Raw genomic sequence first — 21462 nt, forward strand, 5'->3', positions numbered from 1 at the left:
ACCAAATAGCTGAAAGGAAGAGCCCTCAATCTTCAATTTCTAAAATGCTGTCTGGATTTACTTTGAACAAGAGTTTTCATAATTTATATGAACCTTGAAGAGAAAAGAAGTGTAAACTAAAAGAACATTATTGCAATTTAACTCCTAGGTTACAAATTCACAAATCATCTTGTTCCACCTATATCACTGACATAATACCAAACTATAACAAAACTGACATAATACCAAACTATGATAAAATGAAAACTGAAATCAAGTGGTGCCTTTACAAAACTTACCTATTAATATATGAAAAAATAACATCATGAAATCAAACATCTTTGAAATTGATTTCCACCATATATTTGCTAAATCTTTTAACAATCTATCAAAAAACATAAGCATAACCTTCTTATACCTAAAAGTGAAAAAGTGAAAGTGAAGTCTCTTAGTCTTAGCGACCCCATGGACTGTAGCCTATCAGGCTCGTCTGTCCATGGGATTTTCCAGGCAAGGGTACTGGAGTGGGTTGCCATTTCCTTCTCCAGGGGATCTTCCCCCAACCAGGGGTTGAACCCGGGTCTCCTGCATTGCAGGCAGATGCTTTACCAACTGAGCCACCTGGGAAACTTCTTGTAACTAAGAGTATTGTAAAACTATCTGAATACAAAATTTGCAGTTTGTAGCAATGTTAGGAATATGGAGGTTTAAAGTAATAATACTGAAAAGAATTCATGAAATATAACAAATTTTTTAAGTATGGTCATAACTAGACACTTTGTAAAAATATTCTATTTACCAGAGCAATGTAATGACAACTTGTCACCCAATGAACTAAATAACAGATACTGATGGCTTCAAATTCACACTGAGCATTGCAAAAAGTACAAGTTCTAAGAAACTGTTCTGAAAGTTTAAGTATATAAATGAATATAATTCTTATCCAGTAAGACAAATTTAAATCCACCCATAGGGAAACAACAACCCACAATTTCAGTGGCTTTCCCCCTCCCCCCACCCCCAGCAAGGGTATGTGATACTGCAGTCACCAGTTTGCCACCAGAACTCTTATAGTGTGGGTGACATTCATCCTGACCTCAACTAGCACCATGTGGGGGAAAAAACCCAGAATCAAAACTGCCTAGAAAAATCTACACTCTTACATTACAATTTGAAACTCAGCTAAAAACAGCCATCTCTAGACACAAAATACTATGTCCCACAAAATTTGCTTTGTCAAATGGGGAGACACTTTTCTTCCTAGGTTGAGACTTCCCAAGCAAAACTATGCAACAGAATTAACATCTGTGGAAAATTTACTATGTATCACACTCTGTTGAGCATATTATACATATTTTCAATTCACATGAGAACTGCTCCCAATAAATTAAAAGCTAACTTCCTGAAAATGTTGCACCTCTTGACTCCAGCAGTAAACTAGTCTTTGCATTTCAAACCTGATTTTCCAAGGATTTAACTATCTAAATATAATGACAAACTTGCCACTGAATTAATCCCAAACCAGAACTGGAAGCCAAAAGGCTACCGGTACTTGTATGTATTACTAAAAAGAGAACTGAGTCTTGCTAGGATCCAAGGCCTTTCACTTTTCACTTTCATGCACTGGAGAAGGAAATGGCAACCCACTCCAGTGTTCTTGCCTGGAGAATCCCAGGGATGAGGGGAGCCTGGTGGGCTGCCATCTATGGGGTCACACAGAGTCGGACACGACTGAAGTGACTTAGCAGCAGCAGCAGGATCCAATGCTATCAAAAACAGTCAAATTAACAGCTTCCCCACTCCCTCCCATGGGCACATCTATCTGACAGTATTAACAGGGTGCCCCACCTTAGGGGCAGGATTCCCTGGGGGCTTAGTGGTACAGAATTGCCTGCCAGTGCAGGAGACACAGGTTCACTCCCTGGGTGGGGAAGACCCCTTGGAGAAGGAAATGGCAACTCACTCCAGTATTCCTGCCTGGAAAATCCCATGGACAGAGGAGCTTGGCGGGCTGCAGACCATGCATGGGGTCACAGAAGAGCTGGACATGACTTAGCAACTAAGCAACAACCACTACCATCCTACACTACAGGCAGATAAGTGAAAAGTGACAGTGTTAGTTGCTCAGTTGTGTCAGACTTTGCGACTTCATCTTCTGCAGCCTGCCAGGCTCCTCTATCCACGGAATTCTCCAAGCAAGGATTCTCCAGTGGGTTGCCATTTCCTTCCCCAGGGGATCTTCCTGACCCAGGGATCGAACCCCAGTCTCGTGCATTGCTGGCAGACTCTTTACCCACTGAGCCACCAGGAAAGCCCACCGGTAGATAATCTTACCATATGAATTCAGATACTATAATTGTGAATGAAACTGCTGGGTATGACAATCAAAGTACCCACTGGTCAACATTTTGCCTTAGTCTTCAGTGACTTCCTTCTTCTCCCTGAGACACCAATAATAAATTCCCAACACTTTTACTTGGTGTCACCTTTGTCTTTTTGATACAATTTAACAACTGGTTACCTCAGTAACTGTAAAATCAGAACTACATGCTGATTTCTTCCTCTAGAACTTGTCCTCAGCTGCCATGTACACAGAGGTACATATTCTCCAGTACACTGATACAGAAAGAGTATTCAGTGGGTAAATAAGAATACACATTCTGTTTTAAAAAAAAAAAAAAAAAGGTAAGACTGGGAAGAAAACTCTTCCACTGGAACACCAGATATCTCTCACTCCCCCACTACTGTACAATCCTGCACTGCTTACTTCAACTGCCTAACCTGTTTCCCCAAATGGTACTCTCTGGCCTTCTTTTTAAGCTCCCTTCTCCAATTCATTCTTCACCTTACAATCGAAGCTTTTACAAATGCATATCTATCTGCCATTTAAAATTTTAGAATAAAGTCCAAAACCTCTAATTTGGATTGTCAGGCTTTGTAAGTTCTGGACCCTGACTATTTTGTAGCCTCATGTCACCGACTCTCTCCCACAGCACTCCCTTTCCCAGTAGTTCTAAATATCTCCGGGTCTAAAGCATGCCTTGACTTCTCCTGCCTCAGTTCCTTCACATATAACATTCTCTCTCTACACTTCATTCTACCCTCTTAGTGAGCCTTCTCTGAACTACCACTTATCCTTTCAGCCTCTACTTAAAGCTCACGTTTTCAGTGTGGCACAAGACTGTTAGTCTGGATTATAGTTTAGTCTCTCCTCCATCCCACACACAAAGTCAGACTCCATTTACCAGTCCCTCTCTCCAACACAAAGTGATAACGAGCCTTTAGCGTTCTCTTCCTCTTCCACCAGGAGGAACCCATGAAGTTTCTGCCATGAGACAACACTCGAGGGAGGGCAGAGCAGCAAGATGGAAAGAACACGGGTACCTGAATGATCACATAGAGCAGAGTCCCCTGTCCATCAAAAAGTAGCAGAAGGACCCAAAAAGGAAAACAAGGGCCAGAACACATACTGACTTGTGGGCCACTCTGGATTTTTATTCTAACTATTTGAAATTATTTATTTAAAAGTTAACTTCTATGGAGAAAGGAATGGCAACCCACTCCAGTATTCTTGCCTGGGAAGTCCCATGGACAGAGGAGCCTGGTGGGATATGTAAATATACATTGTTTGTAAGTATAAAAAATAAATAAATAAATCAAAGTTAACTTCTAAAAAAAAAAGTTGACTTCCCTTCTGAACTGCAAGTTCTAAGAGGGCAATTGTCAATAGCAGAGTATCTTCTTCCTTTGTATCACCAGCATCAATCACAATGGATGGAATACAGCACGTGTCAAATGTTTGATAGAATGACTATAAAGAGACCACATTATTTCTCCATATATAAAGGGATCTCAGAAGTCATTCTCACTAAATTAGAGAAATACACGTGATAAAAATTACAGCCTCTTGTCTACAAGAGAATACTTTTCTAAGTATAGTAATACAGAAGAAAAAAATAACCTTGAAGCCCTAAGGACACTATTTGAATCAAAGTTCCCCACCCCCTTTCCTGTAGCACTTCCTTCATTTGGAACCCTGTGAAAGGAGCCAGTTCCCCAACCAGTATGCAAAAACAGGGTGTGGAATAGTGGTGTTAGCAGACAAAGTAGTAACTCTACAATTCTATGTAATTTCCAGCCATTTAAACCAATTTTGGAGTATTTCGGTAAACTGGCTGAGGTGCTTTCCTTCTAGGGAAGAAATTTTTCTCCTAAATTTCAATAGCTCTCTTAGATTTATTTGGAATGATGAACCTAAAGCAACAGAACAAAAGAAAAAGTAGGTTTTTCTGGTGTTTGGTAAAATGGTACTATCTTAGTATATACACAGAACAGTCTATAAGATCTATAAAGTTTACAATAAAGAAAACTATACCTCAGTTTCTATCATAAGAAAAATGACAAATTAACAAAGCATAGACCAATATGAAACACGAACGCTAAAAGAGGACCTTAGCCAGAAAGGGCCTAAGGAAAACAGGACTCAAGTAAGGTAACAACAGTCTGACAGATGAAAGGCAGATGAAGGTCTTACAGATGAAAGAACTAACTTGAGCAAGTATTCCAGGGGATATGGAAAAATGAGAAACTGTTTAGAGTATTTGACTGGAGAAGACACTGGCAAAAAAAAGTACAGTGATTCTTACAGCTAAAATAGACCTTAAAAGACCCTTTCTAAAACCTCCTAATTCCAAGATGAGAAAAAGTAGACCCAAGAAAGCCACACAAGTTTTACCCAGAGCTAATGAGCAGTAATGCTGTCAAAGAATTCAGGTTTTCTGATTCTTTTTCATTAAGCACGGTGGGAAAGCATTGTATCAGGCACCCTTAAAGAAGCCAAAAGAAATGCACCTAAGTTTCCCTATCTTCAAAGAACTTAAAATGTTGCTTAGTTGATGTGACACATAAAAAAGAAAAATATAAAAACAGAATGTAAAATTTTTTTAAGTGTCAAATTATGCTCTGCAAAAATACATAAGGTATTTAGGGAGCTGGGAGATTGGAAACAAAAAATAAAAACAAAAAAGGAACCGAAAAGCAAATCAATGACTGTTGAAGTGGTACTTGAAAGAAAAATTATTTTGATGACTTCTGTTCAGAATGGCATTAAATTTAAGGGAAGAAACTGGGGAGGAATTAATAACTGTAACTTTAAAAATTATGGACTGCTTTATACAGTCATGAAAATAAAAGGGCCGATCAGGAAGTTCATGTTTGCAAAATTACCTCAAATTACAAAAGAACCAGTTACAATATATAACAAGTTGCACAAGTTCCAAGTGTAAGAAGTTCATAAGGCAGGTTTGCCTCACTGATTTCTACCAACAGAACCAATGACTAAGCTGTGCTTATGAAAACCAAACCACAGAAAAAAAGAATTCTATTTTCCAGAGATTTGTGGATGTTGAGACTATCTTTTCTTTTTCCCCCCTGTTGGTAGAAAGTTCTGGTTTGGTTTTCAATCTCAAATTTCCAATCAACTTGCTCTGCAATCCATAAAACTACAGTATCCAGATAGGATAAAGATATCGCCAGCAAAAGTCTTATTACTAACCACAGTCAGTATATTTACAAGATCTCATTCACCATTTTACTGGTAAGATGCTTTACTGGCCTGACTGCCTCCAGTTGCAACCACAAGTACCTTACCAAAATATTCTTCAAGCCAGGGAACAGTGCCTTAAAGTCAATGATATCCTTCTTCACACCATCATACCAGTTCTACAACACAGAACCCAGAGATTATTACATGTATCTCCAAAATCACCAGCTGCATTAACAACTATATAAAATGACCTATTAGTGTTATTTTTTAGATGTTTTACAGAAAGCTTTAGACCTATGTATGAAAAAGAGCTGGTAATGATTTGCATTCTCTATAATCTTAAAAAAAAACAACTACACTACAGACCAGGAATCAAAAATAGCTTTACACAAACAAGAGCAAAATTGTAGGTTTTGCTGAGGGCATCAGCCACTTAATTTAACCCCATTTCATCAGTAGCAGGAAGCCATGCTGCTGTTTTCATCAGTTACTAGGAAACAAATAAGATAAAGGAAGGATTGGGCAGAAGAGTCTATAGCTGAAATTAACAATTTGATACAATGACTGAAAATTCCCAAAGAAAAAAAGCACCTAGAGCTGCCTCAAAAAGAGAATCTGCAACATAGTCAATGGTTTAATTGGAGAAAAGACACACTCGCGCTCGGGGCTGTTTTTCCCCCTTCCCCAGCCCCTCCTCCCTTCCCCCACCTAAACAGGAAAGAAAGCGCGCCCAGCGTAAACACAGGCCAAGCTCACCGTTTGTCACCACAACAAACTGGAGGTTACACCAGCGCTCTTGGAGACTGAGTCCCAGGTCTCGGTTGCTAGGCACAAAAACGGCCTCTTTCCCACAGACCTGTGAACACCGGGGCGGGGGTGGGGGGCTGGGGCGGGGAGGCTTACCCAAGAGTTTTGGTGGTTTCCTCCCACCGCCCCCCCCCCACCCCGCCAAGGCTTTTTCTTTTTTTTTAAACGAAAGCTTTGGCAAAGTGGCGACAAACAGCAAAAGTTTCCCTTTGAGCCAGACTTCTAGATCTACCTAACACAGATACACATTTAGGTTGGCCGGTCCCACTTAGTCTCCACCATCATCACGATTTACCAACCTTACGATTAAAGAACACAAGCGGAGAGGATAGGAGGGCTTCCACACCCACCCCACCGCAGCCGTCCGTTCCAGACACCGCTTCCTTGTCCCCAACAGCACAGATAGCCTCAAACCAAGGCGCTAAGCAGCGCTGTGAAATTCACACGCGCAAGCCATACACTGGGAACCGGCCACGACAACCGAGGAAAAACCGGCCGGGTGAGGAGACGCCAGGCGGCCCCCTGTCATCTGAGGACAACACGCCCAGGAGAGAAGTGGCAGGACACAGGAGGAGTTGCCCCGAAACAAGCCCGCAGCCTCCCCACTTTCTTGGGAATGCCATGCCCTCCGCAGCCGGGAGAGGCCAGGCCACAGGGCTTGGCGCCGGGTCCCGGGTGGGGGCAGCCGAGGGAGGCGCCCCCCGCAAGGCCGGGCGCCCCGAAGAGCCCGCGGCCAGCCCGGCCCCGCCTCGGGGACCCGATAGGAGATCGCTCCCCGCCGAGGCCCCTGCCCGACCGCTCTCCCGCTTCGACTCACCGCCGGTGTGTCTTCTGGTTCTCAGCCGCGAGCTGGGGCAGCCGTGAGGAGGCGGCGGAGGAGACGAGATCCGGGGCCCCGCCGCCGGGTCATCATACCCCCTGCGCGAGCCGGCCCGGGCCCCGGCCCCCGCCCCCCGGAGCCGTCCCCGCGCCCGTCCCGCGGGGGGAGCCCTCTCAGCCTCCCGCCCGCTCCACCGCCCGGCCCCTCTCCGCCGCCGCCGCCGCCTCTGACCCGCGCGCTCCCTCCTCGGCCTCCCGCTGCTGTCCGGGGCCACCGCCGGGCCCCTAGCTCCGCAGCCGCGGTTGTCGCCAGACCCGACAAGCTGAGCGCCGAGCGTCCGCCCTCATCCGGCCCGCCCCGCCTCACGGGAACTAGTCCCGGGTCCCGCGCCATGATACCTACTGAGGCGGAAGTCCGGGAGAGCAGGAGGATTACGACGACCTCATATTACGGGTGGGAGTGGAAGTGGGAGTGGGTGGGCCTCCGTGGGGAGCCTGCGTGGATAGAGTGCTGGGGTCATCTCCCCGCCCCCTCCTCACGGCCAACACCGAGGTGACTTAAAGGTGCCTAGTGTCGGTGTGAGGTCCAGGTTTAAAATGTCATCCCCGCCAGTGTGACATCACCACCGCCTAGTGTGACACCTCCAGAGATTGAGCAGCGCGCGGGGAGGCAGTGCCTACCGGGAAGCCCCCCTGCTGGTGAAGAATGACCCAAGTTTAGGCTTTAATGTTTCCTTGCTATCTAGAGTCGTTCTAGCTGCTTGGCAGAGGTGTATGGGATCTGTGAGCCTCCACGCCCATTAGGACCCCCTGAGGGGGCTCTTCCTTTCCCTCCTTGGGAAGCTGGGTTTGCAACAGGAGGTGAGAAAGAATAGCTGTACTCTGAACCCTACCCACCCCCAAGCGCTTCAGTGAGCTCATACTACCATCATTTTCTCTCCTCTACCAGGAGATAGTAAAACCGGGTGTTCAGGAAAAGGAATGCAACGTTCTGGAAAAATAAACACTGCCTGAAAACTGCTGCTGCTAAGTCGCTTCGGTCGTGTCCGACTCTGTGCGACCCCACAGGCTGCGGCCCACCAGGCTCCGCCGTCCCTGGGATTCTCCAGGCAAGAACACTGGAGAGGGTTGCCATTTCTTTCTCCAAAAACTAGATTATCCTAAAAGAAAGACAGTTGCCATCTCCCTCGGCCAAGAGATTCTGAAAGTCTTCAGATCTACCTCTTGGTGTGTAAAATGCTCTGATTCCTAAAGTGTGGGACATTTTTAGGCAGTTTATTTTTTTCCTTCCCACAAGTTCTGGAGGCAGCAAGGATCTGAGCCCTAGAAAGTGACTGTACAGAACTGTGGTATTTACTTGCATATACTCTTTAAGGGGGCTTCCCAGATGGTGTTAGTGGTAAAGAATCCACTTGCTAATGCAGGAGATTTAAGAGATGTGAGTTCCATCCCTGGGTCAGGAAGAGCCCCTGGAGGAGGGCATGGCAACCCACTCCACCATACTTGACTGGAGAATACTGGAGGAGAGAGGAGCTTGGTGGGCTACCATCCATAGGGTGGTAAACAGTTGGACACAACTGAAGTGACTTAGAAAGCTGGCACTCTTTAAGGAGAGGGCTGATGTAGCTAAAACAAGATTATACTATCAGGTTACATTTCTCAGGTCCCAGTCATCTTACCTCTTTGGGTTTTGTTTGTTGTTGTTATTCAGTCTCTTAAGTCATGTCTGACTCTTTGTGACCCCATGGACTGCAGCACTCCAGGCTCCTCTGTCCTCCACTATTTCCCAGAGCTTGCTCAAATTCATGTTCATTGAGTTGGTGATGCTATCTAACCATCTCATCCTCTGCTGCCTCTTTCTCCTTTTGCCTTCTGTCTTTCCCAGCATCAGAGTGTTTTCCAATGAGTTGGCTCTGCATCAGGTGGCCGAAGTATTAGAGCTTCAGCTTTAGCGTCAGCCCTTCTAATGAATATTCAGGGTTTGTTTTCTTTAAAATTGACTGGTTTGATCTTCTTGCAGTACAGGGGGCTCTCAAGAGTCTTCTCCAACACCACAATTCCAAAGCATCAATTCTTCGATGCTCAGCCTTCTTTATGGTCCAACTCGCACATTCTTACGTGACTACTGGAAAAACCATAGCTTTGACTATACAGTCCTTGGTCAACAAAGTGATGTCTCTGCTTTTTTAATATGCAGTCTAGGTTTGTTATAGCTTTCCTTCCAAGGAGCAAGCCTTTTAATTTCATGGCCACAGTCACCTTCCATAGTGATTTTGATGCTCAGGAAAGGAAAATCTGTCACTGTTTTCACTTTTTCCCCTTCTATTTGCCATGAAGTGATGGTACTGGTTGCCATTATCTTAGTTTTTGGAATGTTGAGTTTCAAGCCAGCTTTTTCACTCTCTTCTTTCACCCTCATCAAGAGGCTCTTTACTTCCTCTTCACTTTCTGCCATTAGAGTTGTATCATCTGTCTATTTGAGGTTGTTGATATTTCTCCCAGCAATCTTGATTCCAGCCTGTGAGTCATCTAGCCTAGCATTTCGAATGATGTACTCTACATATAAGTTAAATAAGCAAGGTGACAATATACAGCCTTGTTGTACTCCTTTCCTAATTTTGAACCAGTCAGTTCCATATCTGGTTCTAACTGTTGCTTCTTGACTTGCATACAGGTTTCTCAGAAGACAGGTAAGGTGGTCTGATAATCCCATGTCTTTTAAGAATTTTCCACAGATTATTGTGATCCACACAAAGGCTTTAGCATAGTCAGTGAAGAAAAAATGGATGTTGTTAATGTTTATTTTATTTATTTACTTGACTGCACCAGACCTTAGTTGGGGCATGCAGGACATTTTAGTTGTGACATGCAGGATCTAGTTCCCTGATCAGGGATCAAACCCAGGTCCCATGCATTGGGAGTGTGGAGTGTTAGCAACTGGACCAACAGGGAAGTCCCTCGTTAACCTCGTTAACCTTTGGATCAAAGAGATCATTTTTGTGAAGATGTACTCAAGTGGTTATGCTGCCTTTGGAGGCCTTAACAACACTAGGAACAGTTCTGTTGGGAAGGGGAAAGTTTATTTCCCTAGAGAACCAGGGTTAGCAAGAATGTTCAATTCCACAGGGAAGTTTTGGTTACATATTTTCACAGAAACTTGGAGGACATAAAGTGCTACATTGAAGCTGACCTGGGAAACATCCAGACATGGAGAGTGGGCAAACATGGCTGCTTGGGGAGCCAGGAGAAAGGCAGAACTTGAGCTCTAGGGAGGAGCAGATGTCGCTTGGAAAGCAGGCTTCCAATACACTAATTGCTTACTGTGCTTTGGTTCAACCCAGCTGTATGACAGGCCTCTAAGCTCCTGTTAGGAGACTAGAACATTATGTCCCTTTCTTCTTGTCAAACACATCTCAAAATTTGCCCTGAGGATGACTTTTCTGTTTAACTCCCACTTAATTCTAGTTATTCAGTCATGCATCATCATTTGACTACTTCACTTACTTCTTGTACATTATTTATTTATACTTGTTGATCTCATTTTCATTGTTCTTTGGTCATTTCCTCAGTCAGTCTCACTATATGGAGACCTTTTAAAATCTGGTATTTTCCCCTCTGTAATATTTATACCCATCCAACAAACTTTGCCTGCTCAATGGCAGGCACTCTCCTAGACCCTCAGTCAGATGCGAGATGAATAAGACATGGTCCTTTCCCTCAGAATAGTTAACAATGTAGTGGGGGTGGGGGGATGCCTGGGAGATGTATTTCCGTGAAGAAATACATCTACCTGAAGAAGAGTTGAATGACAGTGTCAAGGAAGACTATCATTCACCATCAGAGAAGGTGATATTTAAACATGGTCTGCTCAAAGAAGTTTCAGAGTTTAGCTAGAGTTCATTTGTTCATTCAGCAGAAATCTACTGAGTATCTTCTGTGTGCCAAGCACTGTGTTAGAGTTAAAGATACAAAGAAGAAAAGGTGTGGTCTGTCCTCTGAAGGAGCTCACAGTTCAGCAGAGGAATGTCAGGATTTGGAAATTAAAATGGCTGAGTCAGATTTTGAAAGGCGACACAGAGCTAGTAGAATTTCATCAGACAAGTAATATGAAGGAACGTGTGCTTTAAAGAGAGAGCTAGTAGCAGTGAGGAGGATGGCAGGCTGGAGTGGGAAAAGCCTGGAGAAACCGAGCGTACTTAGCAAACTACGATGAGGGCTTGATGAAGCAGAAAACATGGAGAGAAGAGGGCAGATATGTGAACTATTGGGCTTCCCAGGTGGCGCTAGTGGTAAAGAACCTACCAGCCAATACAGAAGTAAGAGACGTGGGTCTGATCCCTGGGTCGAGAAGATCCCCTGGAGGAGGACATAGCAACCCACTCCAGTACTCTTGCCTGGAGATTCCCATGGACAGAGGAGCCTGGCAGGCTGAAGTCCACAGGATCACAGAGTCAGACATGGCTGAAATGACTTAGCAGGCACACGTGTGAACTATTTCCTCCCAAAGTCAGGGCAGCTGGAGACGGAGATGGAGCTGTTGCCAGTTGGAAGCACTGATGTCTCATCTAGGGTACGATATCCCTCTAGGGCTTGGAGCCTGGATTCAGTATTGTAGGCCAGAAGTCTCTTCCGCAGGAGCTGCAGTGCATAAGGCCAAGTAGAAGCTGACCAAAAGGCCATCTTGAGAGAAACTAAGACAAACTACCTACACAAGTAGTAAATATGAGGAACCAAGAAGGAAAAAGATTTCAAGTAGAAACCAACAGTTGCAAAACTGGGAAAACCAGATGAGAGTGAAAGACTGAAGTGAAGAATAGAAGGCAAAACGTGGGAAATTTTTTGAACCGACAAGAGAGAATCCTCACTGATTTTTAAAATTTATTTTTTTTAATTGGAGGATAATTGCTTTACAATTCTGTTGGTTTCTGCCATATATCAACAGGAGTCAGCCATAGGTGTATATATATGTCTCCTCCCTCTTGAACCTCCCTCCCATCTCCCACCCAGTCCCACCCCTCTGAGCTCCCTTTTGATAGAGCAAATTACTACAGTGTTTTACATATGGTAACGTATATGTTTCAGTGTTACTCTCCCAATTCGTCCCACCCTCTCCTTCCCCAACTATGTCCACAAGTCTGTTCACTATGTTTGCCTCTCCATTACTGCCCTGCATATAGGTTCATCAGTACCATCTTTCTAGATCTCATATGTATGTGTTAACATATGATAACTTGTTTTTCTCTTTCTGACTTACTTCACTCTGTATAATGGGCTCTCGGTTCATCCACCTCATTAGAACTGACTCAAATGTACCACAGCTTCTTTCTCCTAAATTCATATGTCAGTGGATGTCTCAGCAGCTTCCATGCCCTAGCAATTGTAAATAGCGCTGCAGTGAACATTGGGGTACATGTGTCTTTTTCAATTATGATTTCATCAGGGTATATGCTCAGTAGTAGGATTGCTGGGTCACATGGTAATGTTATTCCTCGTTTTTAAATGAATCTCCATACTGTTCTCCATACTGGCTATATCAATTTGCATTCCCACCAGGAGTGCTGCAGGGTTCCCTTTTCTCCAAACCTGTCTAGGTTTGTCATAGCTTTTCTTCCAAGGAGCAAGCGTCTTCATGGCTGCAGTCACCATCTGCAGTGATTTTGGAACCCAAGAAAATAAAGTCTGTCTCTGTTTCCATTATTTCCCCATCTATTTGCCATGAAGTGATGGGACTGGATGCCATGGTCTTTGGTTTTTGAATGTTGAGTTTTAAGGTAGCATTTAAGCTTTTTCACTTTTCTCCTTCACCTTCATCAAGAGGCTCTTTAGTTCCTCTTTGCTTTTTTCCATGAGGGTAGTGTCATCTGCATATCTGAGGTTATTGATATTTCTCCTGGTAATCTTGATTCCAGCTTGTATTTCATCTAGCCCGGAGTTTTGCAAGATGCACTCTGCATATAAGTTAAATAAGCAAGCTGACAATATACAGCCTTGATGTATTCCTTTCCTAATTTTGAACCAGTCCTTTGTTCCATTTCTGGTTCTAACTGTTGCTTCTTGACCTGCATACAGATTTCTCAAGAGGCAGGTAAAGTGGTCTGGTATTCCCATCTCTTTAAGAATTTCCCAGTTTGTTGTGATCAACACAGTCAAAGGCTTTAGCATAGTCAATGAGCAGAAGTAGATGTTTTACAGGAATTCTCTTGCTTTTTCTATGATCCAACGGATGTTGGCAATTTGATCTCTGGTTCCTCTGCCTTTTCTAAATTCAGCTTGAACATCTGGAAGTTTTCAGTTCACATATTGTTGAAGCCTAGCTTAGAGAATTTTGAGCATTACTTTGCTAGCTTGTGAAATAAGTGCAATTGTGTGGTAGTTTGAACATTCTTTTGGCATTGCCTTTCTTTGGGATTGGAATGAAAACTGACCTTTTCCAGTCCTGTGGCCACTACTGAGTTTTCCAAATTTGCTCTCATATTGAGTGCAGCACATTCACAGCATCATCTTTTAGGATTTGAAGTAGCTCAGCTGGAATTCCTTCACCTCCACTAGCTTTGCTCGTAGTGATGCTTTCTAAGGCACACTTGACTTCACATTCCAGGATGTCTGGCTCTAGGTGAATGATCACACCATTGTGGTTATCTGGGTCATTAAAATCTTTTTGGTATAGTTCTTCTGTTATTCTTGCTACCTCTTCTTAATATCTTCTGATTCTGTTAGGTCCATACCGTTTCTGTCCTTTATTGTGCCCTTCTTTGCATCAAATGTTCCCTTAGTATCTCTAATTGTCTTGAAAAGATCTCTAGTCTTTCCCATTCTATCGTTTTACTCTTTATTTGCATTGATCACTTTGGAAGACTTTCTTATCTGTCTTTGGAACTCTGCATTCAGATGGTATATCTTTCCTTTTCTCCTTTGCCTTTCACTTCTCCTCTTTTCTCAGCTATTTGTAAAGCCTCCTCAAACAACCATTTTGCCTTTTTGCATTTCTTTTTCTTGGGGATGGTCTTGATCCCTGTCTCCTGTACAGTGTTACAATCCTCCATCCATAGTTCTTCAGGCATTCTATCAGATCTAATCCCTTGAATCTGTTTGTCACTTCCACTGTATAATCATAAGGGATTTGATTTAGGTCATACCTGAATGGCCTAGTGGTTTTCCCTACTTTCTTCAGTTTAAGTCTGAATTTGCCAATAAGGAGTTCATGATCTGAGCCACAGTCAGCTCCTGGTCTTGTTTCTGCTGACTGTATACAACTTCTCCGTCTTCGGCTGCAAAGAATATAATCAGTCTGATTTTGGTATTGACCATCTGGTGATGTCCATTTGTAGAATCGTCTATTGTGTTGTTGGAAAAGGGTGTTTGCTATGACCAGTTCATTCTCTTGGCAAAATTCTGTTAGCCTTTGCCCTGCTTCATCTTGTACTCCAAGGCCAAATTTTCCTGTTACTCCAGGTATCTCTTGACTTCCTACTTTTGCATTCCAGTCCCCTATAATGAAAAGGACATCTTTTTTTGGTGTCAGTTCTAGAAGGGCTTGTAGATCTTCATAGAACCATTCAACTTCAGCTTCTTCAGCATTTCTGGTCGGGGCATAGGCTTGGATTACTGTGATATCGAATGGTTTACCTTGGAAACAGAGATCATTCTGTCGTTTTTGAGACTGTACCCAAGTACTGCATTTGGGACTCTTGTTGACTATGATGACTACTTCATTTCTCCTAAGGGATTCTTGCCCACAGCAGTAGATATAATGGTCATCTGAATTAAATTCGCCTGTTCTGGTCATTTTAGTTCACTATATAAGCTGTTTGAGCTGTTTATATTTTCTGGAGATTAATACTTTGTCAGTTGTTTTAGTTTGCAATTATTTTTTCCCATTCTTAGGGTTGTCTTTTAATCTTGTTTATTGTTTCCTTTGCAGTGCAGAAGCTTTTAAATTTAATTAAGTCTCATTTGTTTATTTCTGTTTTTAATCCATTATTTTAGGAGGTGGGTCAAAGAAGATCTTGCTGGGATGTATATCAAAGGTGTACTGCCTATGTTTTCCTCTAAGAGCTTTATAGTTTCTGAATGGATTTAAGACTTTAATCCATTTTGAGTTTATTTTTGTGTATAGTGTTAGGAAGTGTTCTGGTTTCATTCTTTTACATGTAGCTCTCCAGTTTTCCCAGCACCACTTATTGTATGGGTCTTTTCTCCGTTGTATAATCTTGCCTCCTTTGTCAAAGATAAGGTGCTCAGAAGTGTGTGGATTTATCTCTGGGCTTTCTATCTTGTTCCATTGGTCTATATTTCTGTTTCTGTGCTGGTACCATACTCTCCTGGTGACTGTAGCTTTGTAGTATAGTCTGAAGTCAGGAAGATTGATTTCTCTAGTTCCGTGTTTCTTTCTCAAGATTGCTTTGGCTGTTTGGGGTCTTTCGTGTTTCCATACAAATTGTGAAAATTTTTGTTCTAGTTCTGTGAAAAATACCATTGGTAGTTTCATAGGGATTGAATTGAATCTGTAGGTTATTTTGGGTAGTATACTCATTTTCACAATATTGATTCTTCCAGTCCTAGAACTTGGTATATCTCTCCCTTTATTTGTGTCACTTTTTATTTCTTTCAAGATTTTTCATGTTTATTTATTTATTTTTGTCTGTGCTGGGTCTCCATAGCTGCACGTTGGCTATCTCTAGTGGCAGTGAAAGAAGGCTACTCTCTAGTTGCGGTGCACAGGCTTCTCCTTTCCATGGCTTCTCTTGTTGTGTAGCATGGGCTCTAGAGTGTGGGCTCATTTGTCCTGGTACATGGGCTTAGCTGCTCTACAGCATGTGGAATCTTTCCAGACCAGGGATCAAACCCATGTCTCCTGCATTGACAGGTGTATTCCTAACTACTGGAACACCAGGGATGTCCCCCTCACTGATTTTTTTAAATCTAGACTCCAGGAAACTTTTTATTTGCAAATAATTTCAAACTCATAGAAAAGTTGCAAGAATGATAATAATAATAATAATATAACCCATATAACCCTTTACTCAGATTTACTAGTTAACCTTTGACCCTCTTGCTTTAACATTTATGTGCTTGTTTGCTCAGTTGTGTCTGGCTCTTTGGCCTGTAACCTTCCAGGCTCCTCTGTCCATAGGATTTTTCAGGCAATAATACTGGAGTGGGTTGCCATTTCTTCCACCAGGGGATCTTTCTGACCCAGGGATCAAACCCGCATCTGTTGCAGAATAATGATATTGTGTCCTTCTCAGAATATCACACCCAAAGTCAGATGATGTCCCTGTCCCTCATTGGGTAATAATTTTTTTTTTATTGAAGTGTGCTTGATTTACAATATTGTGAATTTCAGGTGTACAGTGAAGTGATTCAATTACATACAATGAAGTGATAGTTTTCAGATTATTTTCTATTATAGGTTATTATAAGATACTGAATATAGTGCCCTGTGATACACAGTAAATCCTTGATGCTTATCTATTTTATGTATAGTAGTTTATATCTGTTGTGAGTTCCCAGGTTGCACAGTGGTAAAGAAACCATCTGCCAATGCAGGAGATGCAGGAGACTGGGGTTCAATCCCTGGGTCAGGAAGATCCCCTGGAGGAGGAAATGGCAGCCCACTCCACTATTCTTGCCTGGAAAATTCCATGGACAGAGGAACCTGGCAGGCTATAGTCCATGGGCTCACAAAGAGCCAGACACAATTGAGTACAATGCATGAAGTTTATATCTGTTAATCCCATACTCCTAATTTATCCCTCCCCCTTCTCCCCACTTTGGTAAACATAAATGTATTTTCTACACCTGTGAATCTGTTTCTGTTCTGTGTATAGATTTATTTGTATTATTTTTTAGATTCTACATATAATGATAGAGTGATAATAATTTTGATCACCTTGTTGAGCTATCTGATTTCTCCACAGCATATTTACTATTTTTTCTTGTTATAAGTAATCTGTGGGGCGACAGCTTAGACCACTGGAATATCCTGCTCCTCGTTAAACATGTTCCTTTAGATTTATAATCAATTGGTGATTCCTACCTGTACCAATCCTCCCTTCTCTCAATTAATTTAATTATCTATTTATTAATGATATAGACTTGGGGATTACTATGTTTTTCAATGACCTTGCTGTTCTTAATTATTTGAATGCCAAAAATTTCCAGCATACTCTATAACAAGATATTCTAGATTCCTCTTGTACTTTCTCTTCCTTAACCCTAAAATCAGCCATTTCTCTGAGGAGTCCTGGTTCTTTTTGTGGGGAATTATATTAGAAAACAAAGTCTGGGCACTAGGTACGTAATGATTTCTTAAAGGATACTTGTGGCCTTGGGTGTGACTGCCAACCCTGAATGGACAGTTTGCTTACTCATCCCTTCCCCCAGGGTTGCAAGACTCTGGTATCCCCAAGATTTTTCTTTCCAAGGCTCCTTTGGGTTGTCTTTAGCAAAGAAAGCTTTGGTGGAAGAATATGGCAGACATTGTTTATTGCCTATTCCGTAAAGAGTTCGGTTTCACAACTGCTGTAGCAAATAAAATCCATAACTCTGTGGCTTAACACAATTAAGTTGCATTGCTTACTCATGTCACTAGTCTGTTGGTGGTGGCCAGAGCAAAGTACCAGGGATGAGAGAGTTGCTCTGCTCTGTGGAATCATTCAAGGATTCAGGTGCTTCCCATCTAAATTCTTGCAGCTTCACCATTCCTTGGAGCCTTGAATTTCTCCACTGAGTATTTTGCATCTGGCCAGGAAAAAAAAAGGGAAAAGAAAATAAGGGTGATTTGTGTGGGAAGTTTTTATTTATAGGCCAGAACTGGAGGTAGCAAATACATTCATCTACTCTGTACACTTTACATTGTTGGGAACTCAGGAACATGGATGCTGCTAACTGCCGAGAGATTAGGAGATGATGCAATCTAGCTGTGTGCCCAAGAGGAAAATAGATATGATTCAGTAAGAATTAAGGGAATAGTTATCAACTCTAGTATTCTTGCCTGGAGAATTCCATGGACAGAGGAGACTGGCGGGCTACAGTCCATGGGGTCACACAGAGTCGGACACAACTAAGAGACTAACACTGTCACACTTATCCAAATGCCATTCCCTAGATTCATGCTTCCCTATTAATAGAATCCCAGTTTCATTCAGATAGAAGGAAGATCCTTTGATTTCAAGGGAGCTAAGTTCCTCTCCGTTAAGTGAAAAAAATGAAAGTATTAGCCACTCAGTCATGTCCGACTTTTTGTGACCCCATAGATTGTAGCCTGCCAGGCTCCTCTGTTCTTGGAATTCTCCAGGCAAGAATACTGGGGTAGGCAGCCATTCCTTTCCCCAGGGGATCTTCCTGACTGAGGGATTGAACTTGGGTCTCCTGCATTGCAGGCAGATTCTTTATCATATGAGCCACCAAGAAGCCCTTTCCCACCCCTCAAATCAGGGGATAAATCACAATTCATCTAAATCAATAGTGATACCATTTCTCCTTGCCAGTGATTGGTCTAGGAGTGGGTACAGGACACAGTTCTGGTTAATGAAATATGAAAGGAAGTCTTCTGGGAGGCTCCTAGGGAATTTTTTATTTTTTGCATAAAGAGAAAAATTTCTTTTGCTCCTGTCTCTGTCTTTTGGCTAAGACAAAAGGATGAATACCCAAGATCTGGAGCTACCATGGCTGTCTTGTGCTCCAATGGGGCATCAGTCTTTGTTTTTAGTAACTATCTTAAGTACGTTTTTCATGTAAAATGTGAACAGAGGAATAAATATGCCATTATGTTATCATATATAAGGGATATTAGCTCAAGTATGACAGGTACACTCTTGGGAAGAAGTGGTTATCATCTGCACTAGGCCGCCAGACAGCCCTGGGATTAGAAGCTAAAACCAGGGCAGAGAAGAGCATGATATACAAAATTGAAAACTGAATCACCCATGCATATTTGGAAGCTGCCCAGGATAATCAGGTAAGCAAGAACTCTCCATATCATCATGAAGGTCCCTTCTATATATTGTGAGAAGGCTATGTCACCTTACTGCATCCACATTACTCTCCTTCCCCAGCATTTCCCCATTAAAGCTAGGTTGGTTACTGAGCTGAATAGTGTGATTGCAGGCAGGAGTCTGACTTGCTTGCTCTCAAGTCCACATCTTGTTTTCTTTTTGGATCACAATAGGACATTTTGAGGATTGGGTTCCAGCAGAAGTGATGACTTTGGCCGAACATGATCTTGAGTGAAGACTATGCCTGTGGGATTAAAGAGAAAGAGTCAAGGACTTCCCTGGTGGCGCAGCAGATAGGAATTCACCTGCCGATGCAGGGGAAACTGGATCGATCCCTGGTCCGGAAAGATCCTGCAGGCAACTAAAGCCTGTGCACCACAACTACTGAAGCCCGTTTGCCTAGAGCCTGTTCTCCCCAACAAGAGAAGCTGCCACAATGAGAAGCCTGTGTACTGCAACCAAGAACAGGAAAGTGACTCAAGAGAGAGGTGGTGGTGCACAATATTGTGAATGCATTAAATGCCACTGAATTGTACACTTAAAAATGGTTGTTTGTTATGTGAATTTCACCTCAATTTTAAAAAAAGGAGGATGGAAGTTTGCAGGATTTAGAAATAATGGGTAAAAGACTTCACCCCTAATTTTTCTGATTTTCAAGGGTCAACCCAGAGACTCTTCTGGGAGAAGAGCAAATGCCTTAACCACTTAGACAACAATTATGAGGGAAGGAGGGTTTGAGGTTTCATTTCTGTTTCCTCCCTTACCCACACGTAACCATCATCCTGTCTCTCACTTTCTTCAAGTACTAGATCTTTATTCAGTAAAACCAAGGGATAGTGCTTTTCTCTCCCTTTACCTGGATCAGCATCATTTCTCATTATCATGCCTCCATCATTTCCTAGCTTCTCTCCTTTTCTTTGACCAACTGTTACATGCGTGAGCTTTTCTCACCTTCATTCCATACGTCATTCCCTATCATCAGTTCTAAGCAAAAGCCAAAACATGCTTTAAGAATGCACACAGAGACCCACAAGGGAGAGGGCAATAAATCAGGACAGGACCTCAAAATTTAATAACTGATTATTGTTTATGCTCTATCATTTTGCAATTCCTACAAACTCTGAAATCAAAGAGACCTTAATGAAGTATCCCTTGCCTAACACAATTCCTGATATGTGGTTGGTAATAATAGCTATTTTACTGAGTAAATTACTGAGTGTTTATTCATGGTACTCAAAGCATCAGAATTCAGTAAACTATAGAATAGAGTTTAAGAAACTTCAAAATAGCAGTCTTCACCTTTGGCCATGCATTTAACTGATTTTTTTTCTATTATTGCTTTTGGAAACTCATTTGTATAAAATCTGTAAGTTGTCATCAAGTGATTAGCAAGTGGTTCTCTCTGGTTGGGGCCGGGGAGCTGCCCTATCATAGAGGGTAAGCATAGAGGGTAAATTTTCTGATGTGAAATAGGGCTTCTGCCTGACCAACCTCAGTGCTCCCAGAATGTCCAGTATAAACAAAAAGCATGGACTTTGGAGCTTAATGTCACTAGGAGTCCTAACTCTTCTAGTTACGAGGGCATGATAGTGGGTCTGCTCATGAGCCTCACTTATCTCATCCTTAAAATGGAGATGGTAATAATACCTTTTCTGTACCTCTCTCATTCTGTCCATTGGAAAATTTCTTCAATGTTACTTTCAAAAATATCCTGAAATCCACTACCATTCATCTCTACTGACAACTGTCTACAAAATCAGAAACTCTCTGAGAAGTAGAATATAGAATAATAACAAATATGGATTTGTCAGTCCCATCTTGATTTAAAAGTGCAGGTTTTAATTATGTATGTACTAACTAAGGGCCTTGCAGAAAGAGACTGCTCTTTCATGAACCAAAATTGCCTTGCTCATTCAGGTGCATTTCTATAAGGAGATAAAATATCACTACTCGGTGAATTAAACAGAAAAGATTAAATCAGACCAAATATGATAATGCTGTGTCTTCTACTGTATCTTATAGATCTCTCCTAGAAGATGCAGCTATTCAAAGGTCAGGACTAATGTTATTTGCTATAAAATTTCATAATAATTTAAATAATCAAAAAAATAAGTACTCTCTGATAAATTCATTTTTGTTTACTGAAAAGTTCTAGTCTCTCAGGAAGTGTAACCTCTAACCCCAAGGCTTGTGTTGACTCCAAAGCAAGTAAAACATGTTTTTTCCTCTTAAGTACATAGTTCTAAAACATGTCTATTACAGGAAATAATGTTGATTCATAAAATATTTCAATTATTTACTTGTAGATAAATC

The 21462-nt window shown here is 42.1% G+C and overlaps 2 protein-coding genes across 5 annotated transcripts in view; one reads left to right on the forward strand and one right to left on the reverse strand.

Annotated features, from left to right (window-relative positions):
• HIPK1 (homeodomain interacting protein kinase 1) overlaps positions 1-7331 on the reverse strand; it is a 51840-nt gene extending 44509 nt beyond the window's left edge. The window contains exons 1-2 of one of the 4 annotated variants that reach the window (XM_043879034.1): positions 7149-7330; positions 5629-5700 (exon numbers count right to left, since the gene is read on the reverse strand). The gene's annotated coding sequence lies outside the window, so the exon portion shown is untranslated. Of the gene's footprint in view, positions 1-5628; positions 5701-7148 lie in introns of all 4 variants that reach the window. The other 3 variants (XM_043879035.1, XM_043879033.1, XM_043879037.1) reach the window with 3 other exon arrangements.
• LOC122676736 (basic proline-rich protein-like) lies at positions 5821-19694 on the forward strand. Its single transcript, XM_043876324.1, has 4 exons — positions 5821-5838; positions 6644-7006; positions 7096-7604; positions 19323-19694. The coding sequence occupies exons 1-4, from the start codon at positions 5821-5823 to the stop codon at positions 19330-19332; spliced, it is 900 nt and encodes a 299-aa protein (XP_043732259.1). The 3' UTR covers positions 19333-19694.
• Positions 19695-21462: the final 1768 nt, after the last annotated feature.

This window comes from Cervus elaphus, chromosome 20, assembly GCF_910594005.1.
Source record: "Cervus elaphus chromosome 20, mCerEla1.1, whole genome shotgun sequence".
In the NCBI taxonomy this organism is placed as follows: Eukaryota; Metazoa; Chordata; class Mammalia; order Artiodactyla; family Cervidae; genus Cervus; species Cervus elaphus.

Excerpts from the sequence above, each read along its gene's own strand:
- LOC122676736 (XM_043876324.1), top strand. Across the intron at positions 7,007-7,095 it reads GGCTTGGCGCCGGGTCCCGG|GAGATCGCTCCCCGCCGAGG; the intron begins GTGGGGGCAGCC and ends GGGACCCGATAG.